The 16,787-nt window shown below is 39.4% G+C and overlaps 1 protein-coding gene across 1 annotated transcript; it reads right to left on the bottom strand.

Moving 5' to 3' along the window:
- Positions 1–788: 788 nt before the first annotated feature.
- Positions 789–2,061, bottom strand: LOC122069724. Its single transcript, XM_042633788.1, has one exon. The coding sequence runs from the start codon at positions 1,577–1,579 to the stop codon at positions 1,205–1,207; it is 375 nt and encodes a 124-aa protein (XP_042489722.1). The 5' UTR covers positions 1,580–2,061; the 3' UTR covers positions 789–1,204.
- Positions 2,062–16,787: the final 14,726 nt, after the last annotated feature.

Below are 16,787 nucleotides of genomic sequence, written 5' to 3' on the forward strand. Positions count from 1 at the left end.
TCTGACCAAAATTTGTTTGTACCCTACTAACTAGTCCTAAATCAAGGTCACTGAAAACCCTAAACTAAGAATCTAAGCATGACATGTGAAAACCCTAAGCCAAGTGTCTAAATTATGCTAGCTAGGTTATGATAAAAATAATGAAATGATTACGCTAATTAAAAATAAAAAACCCTAAATGATTTAATCAATGAATTATAAGTCTTAGATTAAGCTAATTAAATAAGCCTAAACCTAGGACTAGTTTAGCAACTTATGAAACCCTAAATTAAACTAATTCGATTAATTGAGCTTGACTTAGATGGATGATCAATGAATCTGTGAGATCCTAAATTGAATTAATTAAAATGATTAAACCCAATCCCTAGTAATTTATGAAATAAATTATTGCAATCCTACTTAATCTAATTGGTAAAAAGATTTTTAAATTAAATGGGGCCTAATTAAATTAGAAAAGTTAAATGGGCTAATTACATTAAATGGAAGCATTTTACTAGTCTACCTAATCTAGTTTAGGAAGATTAAACTGAACCTATGGTTTAATTAACTAAATTACGAAACTTAATTGCCCTAATTATGTTTATCTTGAGCTAATCCTAAAATAAATTAAGCTTTTTAACATCAAATCATCAATTATATAAAAAAAAAGACAAGTTAATTAACACTGAGCAAAGCCAACATGACATTGACTAACCTATCTAAATCTAATGATTTCAAACATGGCAAGACATTCAAATTTAAATCTAATTTAAACACACTTTAATTCTAAAAGAACCCACTATCAGAGATAAAAAGAAACGGATTCAGAACTGGATTGATTGCAGGTTTGATTAATTTCCAGATTGGGTCAAGCAGAAAGAAGGAAAAGGCAGGATAGGGTTTCAGCCATAGGGAAAAGAAGAAAAAGAAGAAGAGAGCAAAAGAGAAGAAGTGAAGAAAGGTGGAAACCCAGTCCTCATCTCCTTCTGCAGTTCAATTCTCCATCGATAACCCACCACTGTGTCTGTAATAATCCCAATCCCCATTTGAAATATCAAGATTAGCATTTGATTGGATAATCTATAACAAGAAAAACCCTAAGAGGATGAAGGGGAAGACTCCGGCTTCTTGCTCTTTCGATTTCTCTCTGCTCTCTGAAACCCCTCTCAAACCCTTAACTAGTCGAACGAAACCCAAAAGAAAAAGAAGGGAAATCCCTCCTCCTTCAGAGATTGTTCTCTCCAATCTCTCCATTGGTCAAAGAAACCCTTTCCTCCCTCCATCTACTCAAACATCTCGGTGCCTTAGGGGAGAACAGGTATGGATCCATCCTAGACACCTCAGCTCTCCGTCTTGGTTTCGCCGTCTCCGGCGAACTAATCTCATCTGACGTCACCGTTGTTCCCGAAGCAATAGCAGGATGAACCGTGTTGAGTTGCAGAGTTACAAGCTTCCCATCGAAGAAGAGCTCGTCCGCCGAGAGCATTGTCACAGGATCTTCAAGCCTAAACTCGAAATCTCCGAAGTCTTTGACAAGAGTTTCCAGATCTTGTTTCTCTGGCAATTTCACCAGTTGTTCTGTTCCTGGAGATGCCTTCATCTTTGATTCTTAATCAGGGAAATCACGACTGAAAGAGATTCTAGGACTCAACCATCCGTACAATGAATAAGTCGGAGGATAGTCTAGGAAACTCTTTGGTGACATTCTGATGTTGTTCACGCAAGAAGAAGCCATCCCCGATGAACATGCAGCTCCGAAACTCAGTAAAAACACAACCAGAAATAACCAAAATAGATCAAAATCCAATAAAAATTCAGTGATTAGAGACAATGATCCAAGAGAGAAATCAAGCTTTAGAGTAAGACTTTCGCTGGAGAAAATATTCTGATAGATCAAGAGAGAGAAGAACAGAGTGCCAGATCCACAAGGGCTCGGACATGGGTTGGTCATGGTAAAAGAAAAAAGAAGACAGGAAGAAGAAGAAGAAGAAGAAGAAGAAGAAGAAGAAGAAGAAGAAGAAGAAGGAGGGGTGTTCGGTTGCAGGTTCGGTTACGAAGAAAAAGAGAAGAAGAGAAGAAGAAGAAGAAAAAGGGAACTGCAGTAGCAGGGAAAAAGAAAAGAAGAAGAAAAAGAAGAAGAAGAGAGTTCGGTTAGGAGGAATAGAAGTAGCAGGAGAAGAAGAAGAAGAAGAAGAAAAAGAAGAAGAAGAGAGTGGAGAGGGGCGGCTAGAGAAGAAACGATAGGAACCACAAGGGCAGGAAAACTGTTATGTTTAGATCCATTAAGTTCGGTATCAGGAAAACTAGTCTAGGTCTAGCAAAAGAATTATCAAGAGGCCAAGTGTGAGCCCCGGGGCTGTTATGAGGCTCACTAAGGCAGATTGGAGAATTTCCAATAGGAGAACTTGATGAAGGCCCATTAGAGGAATTAGGAGAGTGTTCGAGCTGAGGCCCATTAGGACCACTAGTACTCTAGTAGGGTAATTGGGTCCAACAGAATAAGGAAGGAGAATGGGGGGAGATTAGGGCTTGAGATCCTAATCTAAGGGTCTAGATTAAAAGAACAAAAAACAATTTAAAAAAAACTAAACCAAATCAAATCTACTTAAGTAAGTATGTTAAATAAAAAAAAAACCAATTAAACCTAATTAATCTAAAAGAATCAATTAAACCTAAATACCTTTAATTGGACCGGAATAAATCAATTCACATCTAATAAACCGTATTGAACCAAACTGAAACTAATTAAACATAATTAATCTAAACAAATCAAGTATTAATAAATTAGAAATTAATCTATTAAATTAGATAAGCTAGTTCTAAACAGCAATTAGGAAAAGAAAAATACCTTAAACCGGCTTTAATCAAGAAACAAGGGGAGATAACCCTTGTGCTTCAAGACCAAAATCGAACCGAACCGGGCTAGGTCTCCTGGCTCAAGGAAGGATTACACATTCAAAAATTTTTACTCGGAGGAATTCTTTATTTAGAGAGAGGGAATTAGCAAAAACCTCCATGGGGCCATATTCCTTCTCTTAAATTTTTCTCCTCCCCTTTTTGGAAGAGAGGAAGGGTTATTCTTATAGCCTTGGAACTTGGGACAATTCTCTCATATTTCCGATGTGGGACTAAAAAACTAGGGAGAATTTTCCAAAAAGGCTTGCTTTTGGACAAAGGGGTTTGGGTGCCACGTGGCACTCCCTGGTTGCTCGGAATGGAATCTGATACTGAACTTTGAGGCCAACTTTCGGGGGTCATATCTTTCAAACCGTTAGTCAGAATTCAACGTGTAATATGTCGTTGAAAAGCTCAATCCGAGCACTATCCAATGATGTGAGACACGATTATAGTCTCGATCGGAAACCTCTACGAAAATATGTATAAAATAGGGACCCGGATCATATAATGAAAGAGAGAATCGAGCGTTGATTCGCATAGTTCTCGCATCAAAGTGTAATGTCCGACTTGAGGGGACAAACAACAATAATCCACGATGTCAAATTTTAAATTTTTTGAAAACATTTTCTCTTGAAAGTTTATAGGAAAAAATGGTCATTTTCTACACTAAGTTTGAAAATTCTCCAAGTCTAAAATATCCAACATGTAATCCTTCATATTGTCATCATTGCCGGGGGGTGACAAAATTCGGTGTCTACAGATTGCCTCTCTTTGACCGAGACCCGTGTAACGGTCGAAAGACAAAGAAAAGAACACACCATTTTGTCACCAAGAGCAATGTACTGCCGACATCTAGCTCAAGGATGGTGGAGGTGCAAATGCAAATGCAAAATAAGAGATAAGACCAAAGATAAGAAATGTCGATCGATAACACATGCGAAATCAAGTAGTGTGTGGGTGCTACCATGATATAAAACCTACCGTAGTTGGTCAATATGCAAGTAAAACCTAGACTAAGTATGCTTATGCAATAAGCCATTCTTAGTGTAAAGAACCAAGTAGACAATGAATGCAGGTATGAAGGAGTACAAATGCAATTGGTTGTCAGGTATAAATAACCAAACACACCATGAATGTAAAAATGAGACAAAGGTGTAAATGCAATTAGCCAACATTGGTATAAAGAACCAAGTAGACTTGAATGCGAGTATGGAAAAGAGTGTAAATACAATCAACCGTTAGGTGTAAATAACTAAACGGATTGTGAATGCAAGTATGGAAAAACGGTGTAAATGTAATTAGCCAACATTGGTATAAAGAACCAAGTAGACTATGAATGCAAGTATGACAAAAGAAGTGTAGATGCAATCAGTTGTCATTTGTATAAAGAACCAAGCAGACCATAAATGCAAATATGAGACAATGGTGTAAATGAATGCTCAAACACAAGAGAAACTAGGTTTAACCTCGGTGTAAGTAACCACCAGACGCAACTTTCAATCTCAACAGCTGGACTTAAGATAGAAATGGCATTCGTATGAATAACTGCCAGACCCGATCTTCAATTCGAAAATAACTAGACTTAAATGGAGGTGACATTGGTGTAAATAATCGTCAGATCCAATCTTCGGCTTAAATAACCGGACTATGAGGTGAGACTGACATTAGTGTAAATAACCGTCAGACCCAATCTTCGGTGTAAATGACCGCCAGGCCCAATCTTCGGTGTAAATAACCGGACTTGAAATGGAATTGACAATGGTGTAAAGAACCATCCAAACCAATCTTCGGTGTAAATAACCAGACTTGAAATGGAGCTGACATTGGTGTAAATAACCGCCAGGCCTAATCTTCGGTGTAAATAACCGAACTTGAAATGGAATTGGTAATGGTGTAAAGAGCCATCCGAACCAATCTTCAGTGTAAATAACCGGACCTGAAATGGAATTAGCCATGGTGTAAAGAACCATCTGAACCAATCTTTGGTATAAATAACCGGACTTGAAATGGAGTTGACATTGGTGTAAATAACCACCAGGCCTAATCTTTGGTGTAAATAACCGGACTTGAAATGGAGCTAACATTGGTGTAAATTACCGCTAGGCCCAATTTGCACCATAAATAACTAGACTTGAAATAGATTTAGCCATGGTGTAAAGAACCATTGCTACCAATCCTCATGAGCTGGTGCATTTGAGGTTAAATACCTAAAAATCTTAAATGTTCAACATTTTAATCATGAGATGTAATGGTATTGCAATTAAATTTAAACAAACATCAACCTGATTGATTAGACAAAGGATTAGTCATGCAAATCCTAACACTATGCTCACGTAAGAGAGTGTAAATGACCACTACTATAAAAAGGAGTGAGAAGTGTTTACATTAGAAAATGACAAAGAAGGATTTTGCTGAAACAAAATTCACCATGAGAACGAAGCTAAAACAAGGGAGGTAACCCATCAATGATTGTTGCCCCAGACTGTGACATCTCCAGTTTGCTCGGCCTAAACTCAAATAAATCTGGCCTAAATATGCATTACTTGGATGTATCTGCAACTTATGGCAATATAGTCTGATGTCTTCAATTGTAATGGCTTTCGGTTGCTCCAACCAAATCTTTATCTCATGGTAAACATCCACAACATGTTGATCCCTTCTTTTTCCTGTGAGTGCACCTTTCTGATGTTGCCCACATTTTATGAGCGGGGATAGTAGTAACTTTCTTAGCTGCTTCTCAAGACTTGAGGGGCGGCTCCTTAAAATACCCAAAACATCATGTCTGTGGCACAAGCTCTAAGAAACAAGTAGTAAGACAATCAAACAATATGAAAAGGATGCAGACCCAATGGTTCTACCAAGTGTAGAGTGGAGAGCTATTACATGGAATGACGAGCTCACTAGAGAAATCACGCCAACTAAGGAGGCTTAGAAGAAAGGACAAAGTGGTGAAACTCTTGGGAATCCGTCGGAATAAGAGATGGGAGAAAGAGTTCGAGTCTAAGCAAGCCATCTCCTGATGATAAAAGTAGCAACGATCAAATCGCTTTCAAAATAGGAAGCCAAGAAAGGACATTCCTGTGAAGCCCAAACAAAACAAGGTAATATGGTGATTGAGGTGATGGACCAATCTTGAAATTGATTTCTCAAGCTGCCTACGTATCCTAAGTAAATCAGGAATCAGGTCGGACGTAGTTCCTGCAGCGGATGATGTATTGGTTGTAAAGCCTTGATAATTAAGTTCCATCATAACTGGGTAAGCTCAAAGTTATCGGAGAAAATCTCACCACATTTAGCCTAGGAGGACTTGCTAGGTTATAATAGGGCTTAGGACTTGGTTCCAAATGAGGGTAAAAGCTCAAATATGCCCCCAGGGTCTAACTAGAATCTTTTAATTTTTGCCTTTATTGCCTTCTTTCTTTTTCTTCAATTTTTGTGAGCAATTTTCTCTCTTGCCCCTGCCTAGGGTATTGGATTGCTTTCGGATTAAAGCTTTGCTCCTTTTCCCCCCCCCCTTTTTTTTAAATTTTAATTTGGAGCTTTGCTATCTTCTTGTTATTAAATTTTGAAATGGAAAAGTGTTTTTCCCCAACATTGTCAATATCAGGCTCTAGTACAAAAAATGTCTTCTAATCAAACCCCAGAGGCTAGTAGGATTAAGTATGTGAAGGGTACCTTGGTAATGGGATATGGGTAGGCCATAATGGGCTTTCCAAAGGATAGGCTTAGGCCCAAAAAGGATAACTAGCGGATTTAAACTTGTCAGGATTTTTTCCGGATAACTAGCGGCCAAGGATGGCCTCCCTTAATAGGCTTAATGATGTGAAAAATTCTCTTTAAGCTCCTTACTAGTTGGAAGGGGATTAAATGTGTGGAGAGCTCAAGACCTTTTATTACCAAGGCTCTGGCACCAAAATGAATGACGAATGACTGATGGGCTCCTTTTTTTTTTGTTGCTCTTTCCTTTTTTCTATATTTGATTTTTTTTTCTTTGATTCCTTTTTGTTGATTTGAAGAAAATAGGCGAAAGATCACTGCAAGATTCATCATCAAGAGATGGAAATGGGGAAGAGAACAAACAAAATACTCAAAATAAACTATTTCATTAAAAAATAAAATGATTACACCATGTGGAAACTTGATTGGATTGACACAACATCAAAATAAAAAAGATAAAACTTCTCACACGAAACCAAAAGGGAAAAAGCTGGAAATACCTAACAACATGACTGACTACCTATAACACCGAAGGACTTGAACCCAGACATGACCAACCCCTCTTCGTCTTCTATAATCATCAGAACTTCTGTACCAAAAAGCTTACTAACATCCATAAATCCTCCTTGATGCCCCAGATGGGCCTACCAAACTGCTTAAGACTCTGCCCGATCAACCACGCAGTTAAAGAAGATCTCAAAACCTGGTAACTCCTTTCCTGATATTTCATTGAGTCACAGTTCTGAATACCCAAAGTATGAAGAGTCATGCACTTCCTTAATGAATTGACCATTCAAGTTCTTGAAATAGGGTACCATCTCAAGAGTCTCAGATGCTTCTAATTGATACTTCATGAACTCTCCTTAAACTATCTTGATCTGTTTGTGCTTTGCGTCCGATTTCACCACATGAACATGCCCCTCGCTCTGGATAGACAGATGTCTAATAAAGATGGTGGGGTCAAATTCTTTCAAATTCTCACTAAGAGCATTGATTGATTGGTGATTTGGAAGAGGATTTGTGGTTACATTAGGCTGTTTAGGTCGGAGCTCAAACTTTTTAGCTCATAAAGGTCTTGTATAGCATGTTTCAAATTGAAACAGTTATCTGTGGTATATCCTTCTTGACAATGATAGTAGCAGAATAGGTCTGGATTATACCAACATGGCTTTGGCTCGGGAATAGGCCTTGGTTGGATCGTAGAAATCAATCCGGCCTTCGCTAATCTGCTAAAAACTGAACTCAGGGGTGCACCCAAATTGGCGAACTGCCTCTTAGGTCGACTGGGAGGAGCTGTCCCTTGCTCTAGTGTGAACGGAGCTACCATTGTGGACGATGTTGGTGCCGCAGAAGGGAAAGTAGACATTGTGGCATTGACCCCTGAGCTTTTCTGTTGTGGAGGTCTTCTGCTACTACTGGACTCAGTTGCAAACCGATCCATTTTGGGGAGTTCCTCTTGAAAGATGGCATCCTTGACCTGTTGTGCCGCGACTATCAAACCATCAAAGTTGAGGATGGGGAGAGCAAACAAAAACTTTCGGTATGGGTCTTGCAATCCTCTCACTATCATTCCCACTTGCTCTCTCTCATTTGGCCTATCCCACATCTGAGCCGCTTTGTCACGAAACCTTTTCAAATAGCTAGTGAATCCTTCACCTGCCGCTTGCTTTGTTGTTTCCAACTCTCTCCTGGTCAACTCTATCTCTGTATTATAGGAGTATTGACGAGTAAACGCCTTCATCATGTCGTCCCAAGTGCGGGTTAAGGAAGAATCTAGGGCCATTAGCCAATGGTGAGCAACACTAGTCAATGAAAATTGGAAGGCCTGCCCCAGTTGCTCATCCGTGAAGCCTCGGCCTCCCCTCAACTGGCCAATAAAAGATCTTAAGTGAGTACGGGGATCACCCCTACCATCAAACTTTTCAGAGGTCCATTTAAATTTTTCTGGCAACCTAACATGAGGAAAGAAACATAACCCTTCAGTATCAATGATCTGATCTTCAACACCTTTGAGGTTCCTGATCAAGTGTTCAAGGCGACCAACTTTATCCTTCAACTCTTGGTTCTCAAGACTTTCAGACTTTCCTATAGCAGGGCTATTGTCAATCACAACATCATCCTCAGCACCTAACACATTGAGGTGAGGAACAACCCTAGGACTATGGAGATGGCTCCGTTGGTCCTGAACTTCTGCCGGTCGAGCACCACCAACCTGAGCTTGCATCATCGCAGTTAAGTTTGCTAACATCTCCTCAATCTTAGTGACACGGGCCTCCATGGAGTCGGGATTTGCTGGTGAAATGTTATCTTGACTCATGGTATCTGTACCCTTTGGGGAAACGGGAAACACTTCTAATGAGGGTTCTGGTGAAAGCCTCACTAGTCTAATTGAATCAGGACCTCTGACCCACAAGGGTAGGGAATGGCTTTCCTGACGAGAAATGGTGCCTCAATTGGGTAGAATATGATGAAAAGTGAAACTTCGGATTACACTCCTTCTTAGTACCGGAAAATGGACAAAAGAAAGGATGAGATGGTAACAAGTACATTCTCCTACGTGAGCATAACTAGGGTCAAAGCATACACAAACAATGACAACTAGACCAAACAAGAGTCAGCTCAAATGAGAGTGGCATCAACTTAGCGGTAAACCAAAAGGAAGTGCCCCTAAGTTGAAGAGACTCTCAATTGATAGATCAAACAAGGTGGTTCATGTAAGAACTTCCATATAGGCGGATCTACATCGAATCAATCACCGAAAACCGTGGTGGACGAATTTGGGTCCACCATTAACATCGAGATAGCATGTGTGAAACCTTTACCAGGTTGAGACCTATACCACATCGGACTGGTGGTGTTGGCATATAGCCACGGTACCAATCATACGGTGCAGTTGTAAGAATCAACAACTGGTGTAGTTATAAACACTAGCACCTTTAATGTTAATGATAAATCCAATCCTTCCGTTGGTAAAGGGTAGATTGAGACGGGTAAAAATGACTACAAGGGGTTCCAACATGAACCGCAAACAATATTACATTAGTTGTGTTGATCCTAGTCATTGGTTCTATGCCCAAGTACATGATGCATGTTGGCTAGGTTTAGGACCGGAAAGGCTACCTTGACAGGACCGATATACCTATCACCCGTATACACAGAATGAATCAGAGGTACGTGGTCCCTTTGATATACCAATAGGGGAATAGCTCGAGCATATCGAACTCAGAGTGTTAACCGATTGTGTCTCTTTGGGCACACCTAAATGTGTGTGATCTCCCTCAAGCACGCAAGGTAACACCCTCGCCGATAAGTTCCGTATTCCAAGCCTAAATGGTACGGTATCAAGGGGTGTGATGTAACTGGGGGCGGCCCAAACATATGTAAGGGACCCTGACAGCTACACCACGGGGGTGAATGAGGGTAAGGCATGCTGTGCTCAATGCAAGAAGTGTATGCAAGTGATGAAAAGTGAAAAATAACATGTCAAAATACAACAATAAGGTACAAACAAACTATACAAACAATGGTCAATCAAGAGTCTGACATCCCCAGTGGAGTCGCCACTGTAGGTACCATGGACCTCCGCCCCCGCCACGGGATCGCGATACTGCACGTAGCGCGTGTACACACGCTCTTGGGTTCAACCCTAATGAGATGAGATAGTATCCCCTGGTCGTCAAATGCCAAGGGGGGATACACGCTATGGGTAAAAGGGAGTCGCCACCTAGAAAAGGGTCTAGGACCATAAATGTCTCCCCCAATCAAGGGAGAGAGACTAATGACTCTGATGGATAAGGCTAGTTTGCACCAAGATTCTGGGCAAGTGTCAAGTGACAGACTGGGAAGGTGTTAGGCACCCAGTCTGCCCAACCCGAAGGCCGGTCTCTTTTTGTTTGACCGAAGTTTGTTTGTACCCTACTAACTAGTCCTAAATCTAGGTCAATGAAAACCCTAAACTAGGTATCTAAGCATGACATGTGAAAACCCTAAACCAAGTGTCTAAATTATGCTAGCTAGGTTATGATGCAAATAATGAAATGATTACGCTAATTAAAATTAGAAAAAACCTAAATGATTTAATTGATGTATTATGAGTCTTAAATTAAACTAATGAAATAAGCCTAAACCTAGGATTAGTTGAGCAATTTGTGAAACCCTAAATTGAACTAACTCGATTAATTGAACCTAACCTAGATGGATGATCAATGAATTTATGAAATCCTAAATTGAATCAATTAAAATGATTAATCCTAATCCCTAGTAATTTATGAAATAAATTATTGCAATCCTACTTAATCTAATTAAAAAGATTTATAAATTAAATGAGACCTAATTAATTTATAAAAGTTAAATGGGCTAATTACATTAAATGAATGCATTTTTACTAATCTACCTAATCTAGTATAGGAGGATTAAACTAAACCTAAGGTTTAATTAAACTAATTAATCTAGTTAAACTAATGAGTTAAACATTTTCAAAACCCTAGTTAAGCTAATGAGAAGGGAATCTTTTAACTAATTAATCTAGTTAATTATCCTACAATTAAACTAATCACGAAACCTAATTGCACTAATTATGTTTACCTTGAGCTAATCCTAAGATGAGTTAAACATTTTCAAAACCCTAGTTAAGCTAATGAGAAGATAATCTTTTAACTAATTAATCTAGTTAATTATCCTACATTAAATTACTAATTAATTGATCGATTAAAATAAACGAACTACTAGAGGGAAAAAGATTGGTAATTACACAAATTTAATAAATTGAATTGAATGAAGAAATCAAATGCAGTGATTAAAAAAAAAAACTAAATAAATTAACCACAATTAAATAAACAACAGTCGAAATGACTAATTAAGTTAACTAAGTTACTTGAATTAATCTAAATTAGTACTACACTAATGCAAGTGAATGTCGGAGTACAAAAGATAGGAGATAGTTGGAAAACCCAAATCCCCAATACGCACCTAATGCTACGAGTCGGTTTGAGGGGCCAACCACGCCCATCCTAAACTAAACACGCCCTAAACTACGTCCCATATATCCATTTGTTGATTCAAAACCCTATCTTAACAGAAATTAGTGAAACCCCGTGGTTATCATATGATTCAAAAATAATGAGCAAAACCCAATCGGTTTCAACCCTCGATCCTAAGGGGCTGGATTAGAGTGACCCTAGGACTCCATATGAAATCCCCTAAAAATATTAATTGAAACACGGAGAATTAATTAAAACACGGCGAAGGCAAAAGTGAAATGGGAGAAATGTCACACAATGATAGGGGTTGGGAGCATATTACAATTTGAATTACAAAGATAAATAAATAAATAAAAAAATGAAATGAATAAACAAAAGAAAATGAACACAAGAAAAATAAAATAAAATAAAAAAGAGATAGAGAAGGAGATGGGGTTTCGGCCATAGTAAAAGAGAAAAGAAGAGAGGAAGAAGAAGAAGAAAAAGAAGAAGAAGAAGGAGAAGAGGGGACTGGTTTTCTACTACAGGGAAGAAGAAGAAGAAAGGAAGAAGGGTGCTGCTGGATTTAGCTACAGCGAAGAGAAGAAAAAGAAGAAGAGAGAAAAGGGAAGAGAATAGATGGAGATGGGAATGTGCGGTTCAGGTTTCAAAGGAACAAAAGAAGGGAGAGAGCAAGGGTTCGGTGGCTGCTGTTTAAGGGTTCCAACGGTGGCAGGGAAAGAAGAGGAGGAAAAGGAGAAGAAGGAGAAGGGAGTGAGTGCATTAGTCCTCCACTTCAACACTGACAGTAGGAGAAGCTCCATTTTTCGAATCGTTTTTGGTTGGAAGATCAGCTTTCCTTCTATCACCTGTAAATCTCCAGACATTGGAACATTGGTTTCTTCCATTTTTGCCGCCACAGACAAGAAAGATACAGACAACAGCTGGTACTTCTATGACTCCTTATTGTTAAGATCGTTACTCCCACGCAGAAGCTCATACTCAGATAAGAACCGATCCAGGTAATTAACGGCTAAACAAGCAGTCAATGGCTCGAAGTTATAATGGCGATAAACCTTGTAAATCCAATCAACTGAGTCATTACGAGCTGAGACATCGAGGCCCCCGGATTGAAGCCTCGCCAAATAATCATCTCTGGGCAGGGGATTCGATTGGTGCTGGTTCAGCAGTGAAGAAGAAGGGAGTGGAGAGGGTTAGGTACGGCTGCGGTTCGGTTGCAGCAGCAGGGAAGGAAAAAAGAAAGAAAAAGAAGAAGAAGAAGAAGAAAAGAAGGAGAAGTTGCTGCCAGTTACAGTAGCAGGGAAGGAAAAGAGAAAGAAAAAGAAGAAGAAGAAGAAGAAGAAAAAAAGGGGAAGTTGAGTGTTCGGTTGCTGCCGGTTGGGTGTTGCAGCAGCAGGGAAGGAAAAGAGAAAGAAAAAGAAGAAGAAGAAGAAGAAGAAAAGAAGGGGAAGTTGAGTGTTCGGTTGCTGCCGGTTGGGTGTTGCAGCAGCAGGGAAGGAAAAGAGAAAGAAAAAGAAGAAGAAGAAGAAGAAGAAGAAGAATAAGAAGAAGAAAAGAAGAGAGGGGCTCGGTTGCTGCTGCAGGAGAAAAAAGAAAAGAAGAGAAGAAGAAGAAGAAGAAAAGAAAAGAAAAGAAGAAGAAAAGGAAGATTAGGTTATATGAAAAATTCTGATCCGAGGGTCCAGATTAAAAGAACAAAAGTAACTTAAAAACTAAACCAAATAAAGGTAAACATGTAAAAAAAACAATTAAACTTAACTAAGCTAAAAGAATCAATTAAACCTGAATATTTTTAATCGGACCGGAATAAATCAATTTATATCTGATAAACCGCATTAAACCAAATTGAGACTAATTAAACATAATTAATCTAAACAAATCAAATATTAATAAATTAGAAATTAATCTATTAAATTAGATAAACTAGTTCTAATAGAAAAGAAAAATACCTTAAACCGGCTTTAATCAAGAAACAAGGGGAGATAACCCTTGTGCTTCAAGACCAAAATCGAACCGAACCGGGCTAAGTCTCTCGGCTCAAGGAAGGATTAATGTATTAAACTTTTAAACTTGGAGAATGTTTGATTTTAGAGGGAATTAGCAAAAACCATATTCCTTCTCCCAAATCATTTTTTTCAATTTTTCTCCTCCCCTTCTTGGAAGAGGGGAAGGGCTATTCTTATAGCCTTGGGACTTGGGACAATTCTCTCAAATTTCCGATGTGGGACTAAAAAACTAGAGAGAATTGTCCCAAAAGGTTTGCTTTTGGACAAAGGGGTTTGGGCGCCACGTGGCACCCTTTGATTGCCCGGAATGGAATCTGATACCGAACTTTGGAGTCAACTTTCGGGGGTCATATCTTTCAAACCGTTTGTCGGAATTCGACGTGTAATATGTCGTTAGAAAGCTCAGTCCGAGCACTATCCAATGATGTGAGACATGATTGTAGTCTCGATCGGGAACCTTTACAAAAATATGCATAAAGTAGGGACCCCGATCATATAATGAAAGAGAGAATCGGGCGTCGATTCGCATAGTTCTCGCATCAAAGTGTAATGTCCGACTTGAGGAGACAAACAACAATAATCCACAACATCAAATTCTAATTTTTGAAAACATTTTCTCTTGAAAGTTTATAGGAAAAATTTGTCATTTTCTACTCTAAGTTTGAAAATTCTCCAAGTATAAAATGTCCAACATGTAATCCTTCATATTATCATCATTGCCGGGGGGTGACAAAATTCGGTGTCTACAAGTATAACAACATTCTGTCAAAACAGAGTCTGTCATGTTGGCGGTCGACCGGCTGGAAGCCCCGGTCGACCGGAACTGTCCGAGACCATAGCCGGTTGACCAGAAGAAAGTCCCGGTCGACCGGTGCCTCCCTAGAAAAACTCTAACGGCTATATTTTGCCTCAACGACTCTTGGCGGTCGACCGGCTACCGATGGCGGTCGACTGGTGGTCCCAGAATACGTTCGTTAGAGCCAGATTTTCTGCCTAAAATGCTTCACTAAGTTCACCTATAAATACCCAAACCACTCTTAATTAAATAAGCATAAAGAAAGAGCTTTAAGAGCATTATTCCAAGCATTCAAAAGTTATTCTACTTGAGTTGTTCGATTACACCAATCCCAACAAAAGGCTCAAGTCTCAATCAAAGTCCTCCACTCTCCCCTGTGCAAGTCAAAGCCATAAGAGAAGACTTTGCAAAAGGTGCATCATTCATCTCTCATTTTCATCATTTGCACCACACTTGAGGTATTCCTCCTATTCCACTATTTCCTATTTATTTCTGTTTTAACAATTCTAGACTGTACTTAGGATTGTAAGGATTCTCTTACCCTAAAAAGAGGTAGGTGTCTCTCTACCTCCAAAAGAGATTGTAAAGGCGTCTCTCTGCCTGTAAAGGGGATTTGTAAGGATACTCTTATCCGTGAAAAAGATCGTAAATGTTTTCTTCCCTATCTACTGTACTGAAAGGGAGAACTAGTGGAATACCTTACAAGAGGATTCTTGTAGGGAGTGGACTAGACTCAGATTGAGTCGAACTACTATAAATCATGTGTTGTGTGATTGTACTTGTTTTATTTATTCCGCATTGTTTTAACTTGTAGTCACATTTGTGACCTATACATCGAAAAGAGTTAAAATTCCACTAGTATAACCTATTCACCCCCCCTCTAAGTTATTTCAAAGGCTTTGTATATTATGAGTCTACCCAGACCCCGCAGTGGCGAAAGCCTCATGCATTGGGTACACCCTTGTTTTTTTAGCAATGAAAGTATATAAGGATTGTGTGTGTGTGTGCGTACGTGTGTACGCGCATAAGAGAGAGAGAGAAGGAGATCACATAGAGAGGCAGGGAAAGGAAAATCTGTTTCACCAAAGAAAACACAACCAAACTAGCAGTCAATGACAGTAAATTTATTGAGAGAATTCATCTCTTTTAGAATAGAATGTTTGTCGTATTATTCAATTACATGATTGTTGGTACAAAATAAAGATCCATGGACCAATAATTGTAGCCGGTGTAGAAGGGTGAATATGTAGAGTAGCAAGAGGGAGTAAGGGGTCCAAAGCAGAACTGACACTGATACAAAAGCAGCCCCCTGGATGCAAAATACCTACAAGAGTTGGAATTTATAGCTGTGAACATTAACTAGCGGAAGGAGTTGGACAAGGGGGGAAAATGGAAAAGTGAACCTGATAAAGAATGAGCACAAAAGTGTGAACTGCCTAAACCAGCATCCTGGCCCTTGCTGGCCACCTCCTCTCCACCTTTAACCCACCCACCCACACCACCTCTCTCTGTAACCCACCCAACTTGCTGATGAGGGAGAAAGGAAGATGAACAAGTTAAAAAGTGTTTGTGTGTGGGGGAGAGAGAGAGAGAGAGAGAGAGAGATAATTTTGATCCTCTTCTATACCATATAGGAAATTTCTCCACCACCTGTCAGATAACACATGGTTCATGCAAGGAAAGATTTTCTATGCTAAAAAAGAGTGTACCTAGTGCATGAGCCCCTCCACTACAGGGTATGGGAAGGGTCATAATGTACGCAGCTCTACCCATGCTTCACGGAGAGGCTGTTTCCTGACTCGAACCCACGACCACTAGATCGCAACGGAGTAACCTTACCATTACAAGAAGGTCCACCACTGTAAGGTCGGAAAAATGGTTGGAAAACTAGTAATAAGAAAAGGAATTGAACCCAACTAATGACCCTTGCAACCCACTAGACCAAGTTCACCTTGACAAACAGCAGAGTGTAAAGCTTAATGAAGGTCAAAAGGATTACATCAATGCAGTTATAGAGCTCCTATGTCGGAGACCATTGCAACACTCATTTTTCAATCTGATTCATTCCACATCACATATGCATTTGAAAGGAAATAAAGATGGCATCAAAACTACATAAATAGCGTATTCTAGGTAAAACTGCAGGTTATAAAATGCAATTAGAAGTATTTGTTAAGTTTGTCTTGAAATCTTGACCCGTTTTAAAGATTGACCCGATCCGACATATTTTAGTGGCGACCCGAATGAAAAATTTTCTGAGATCTATGATGGAAGCAGAGGGGTTGGGCCGATAGGCCCAAGCCCGGAGCCCATCACTGATCTCGTATGAGGGTGTGGGGGCTACGCCCCAGCGGTACGGTTCGATCGGATCGACCATGACCATATGGGTCGACCCGCGATTTGGAGTATATA

Source organism: Macadamia integrifolia, unplaced genomic scaffold (genome assembly GCF_013358625.1).
Source record: "Macadamia integrifolia cultivar HAES 741 unplaced genomic scaffold, SCU_Mint_v3 scaffold690, whole genome shotgun sequence".
NCBI classification, from domain to species: domain Eukaryota; kingdom Viridiplantae; phylum Streptophyta; class Magnoliopsida; order Proteales; family Proteaceae; genus Macadamia; species Macadamia integrifolia.

What these genes read in the sequence shown, in the direction of transcription:
- LOC122069724 (XM_042633788.1), bottom strand. Translation starts at nt 1,579, where the DNA reads ATGAAGGCATCTCCAGGAACAGAACAACTGGTGAAATTGCCAGAGAAA.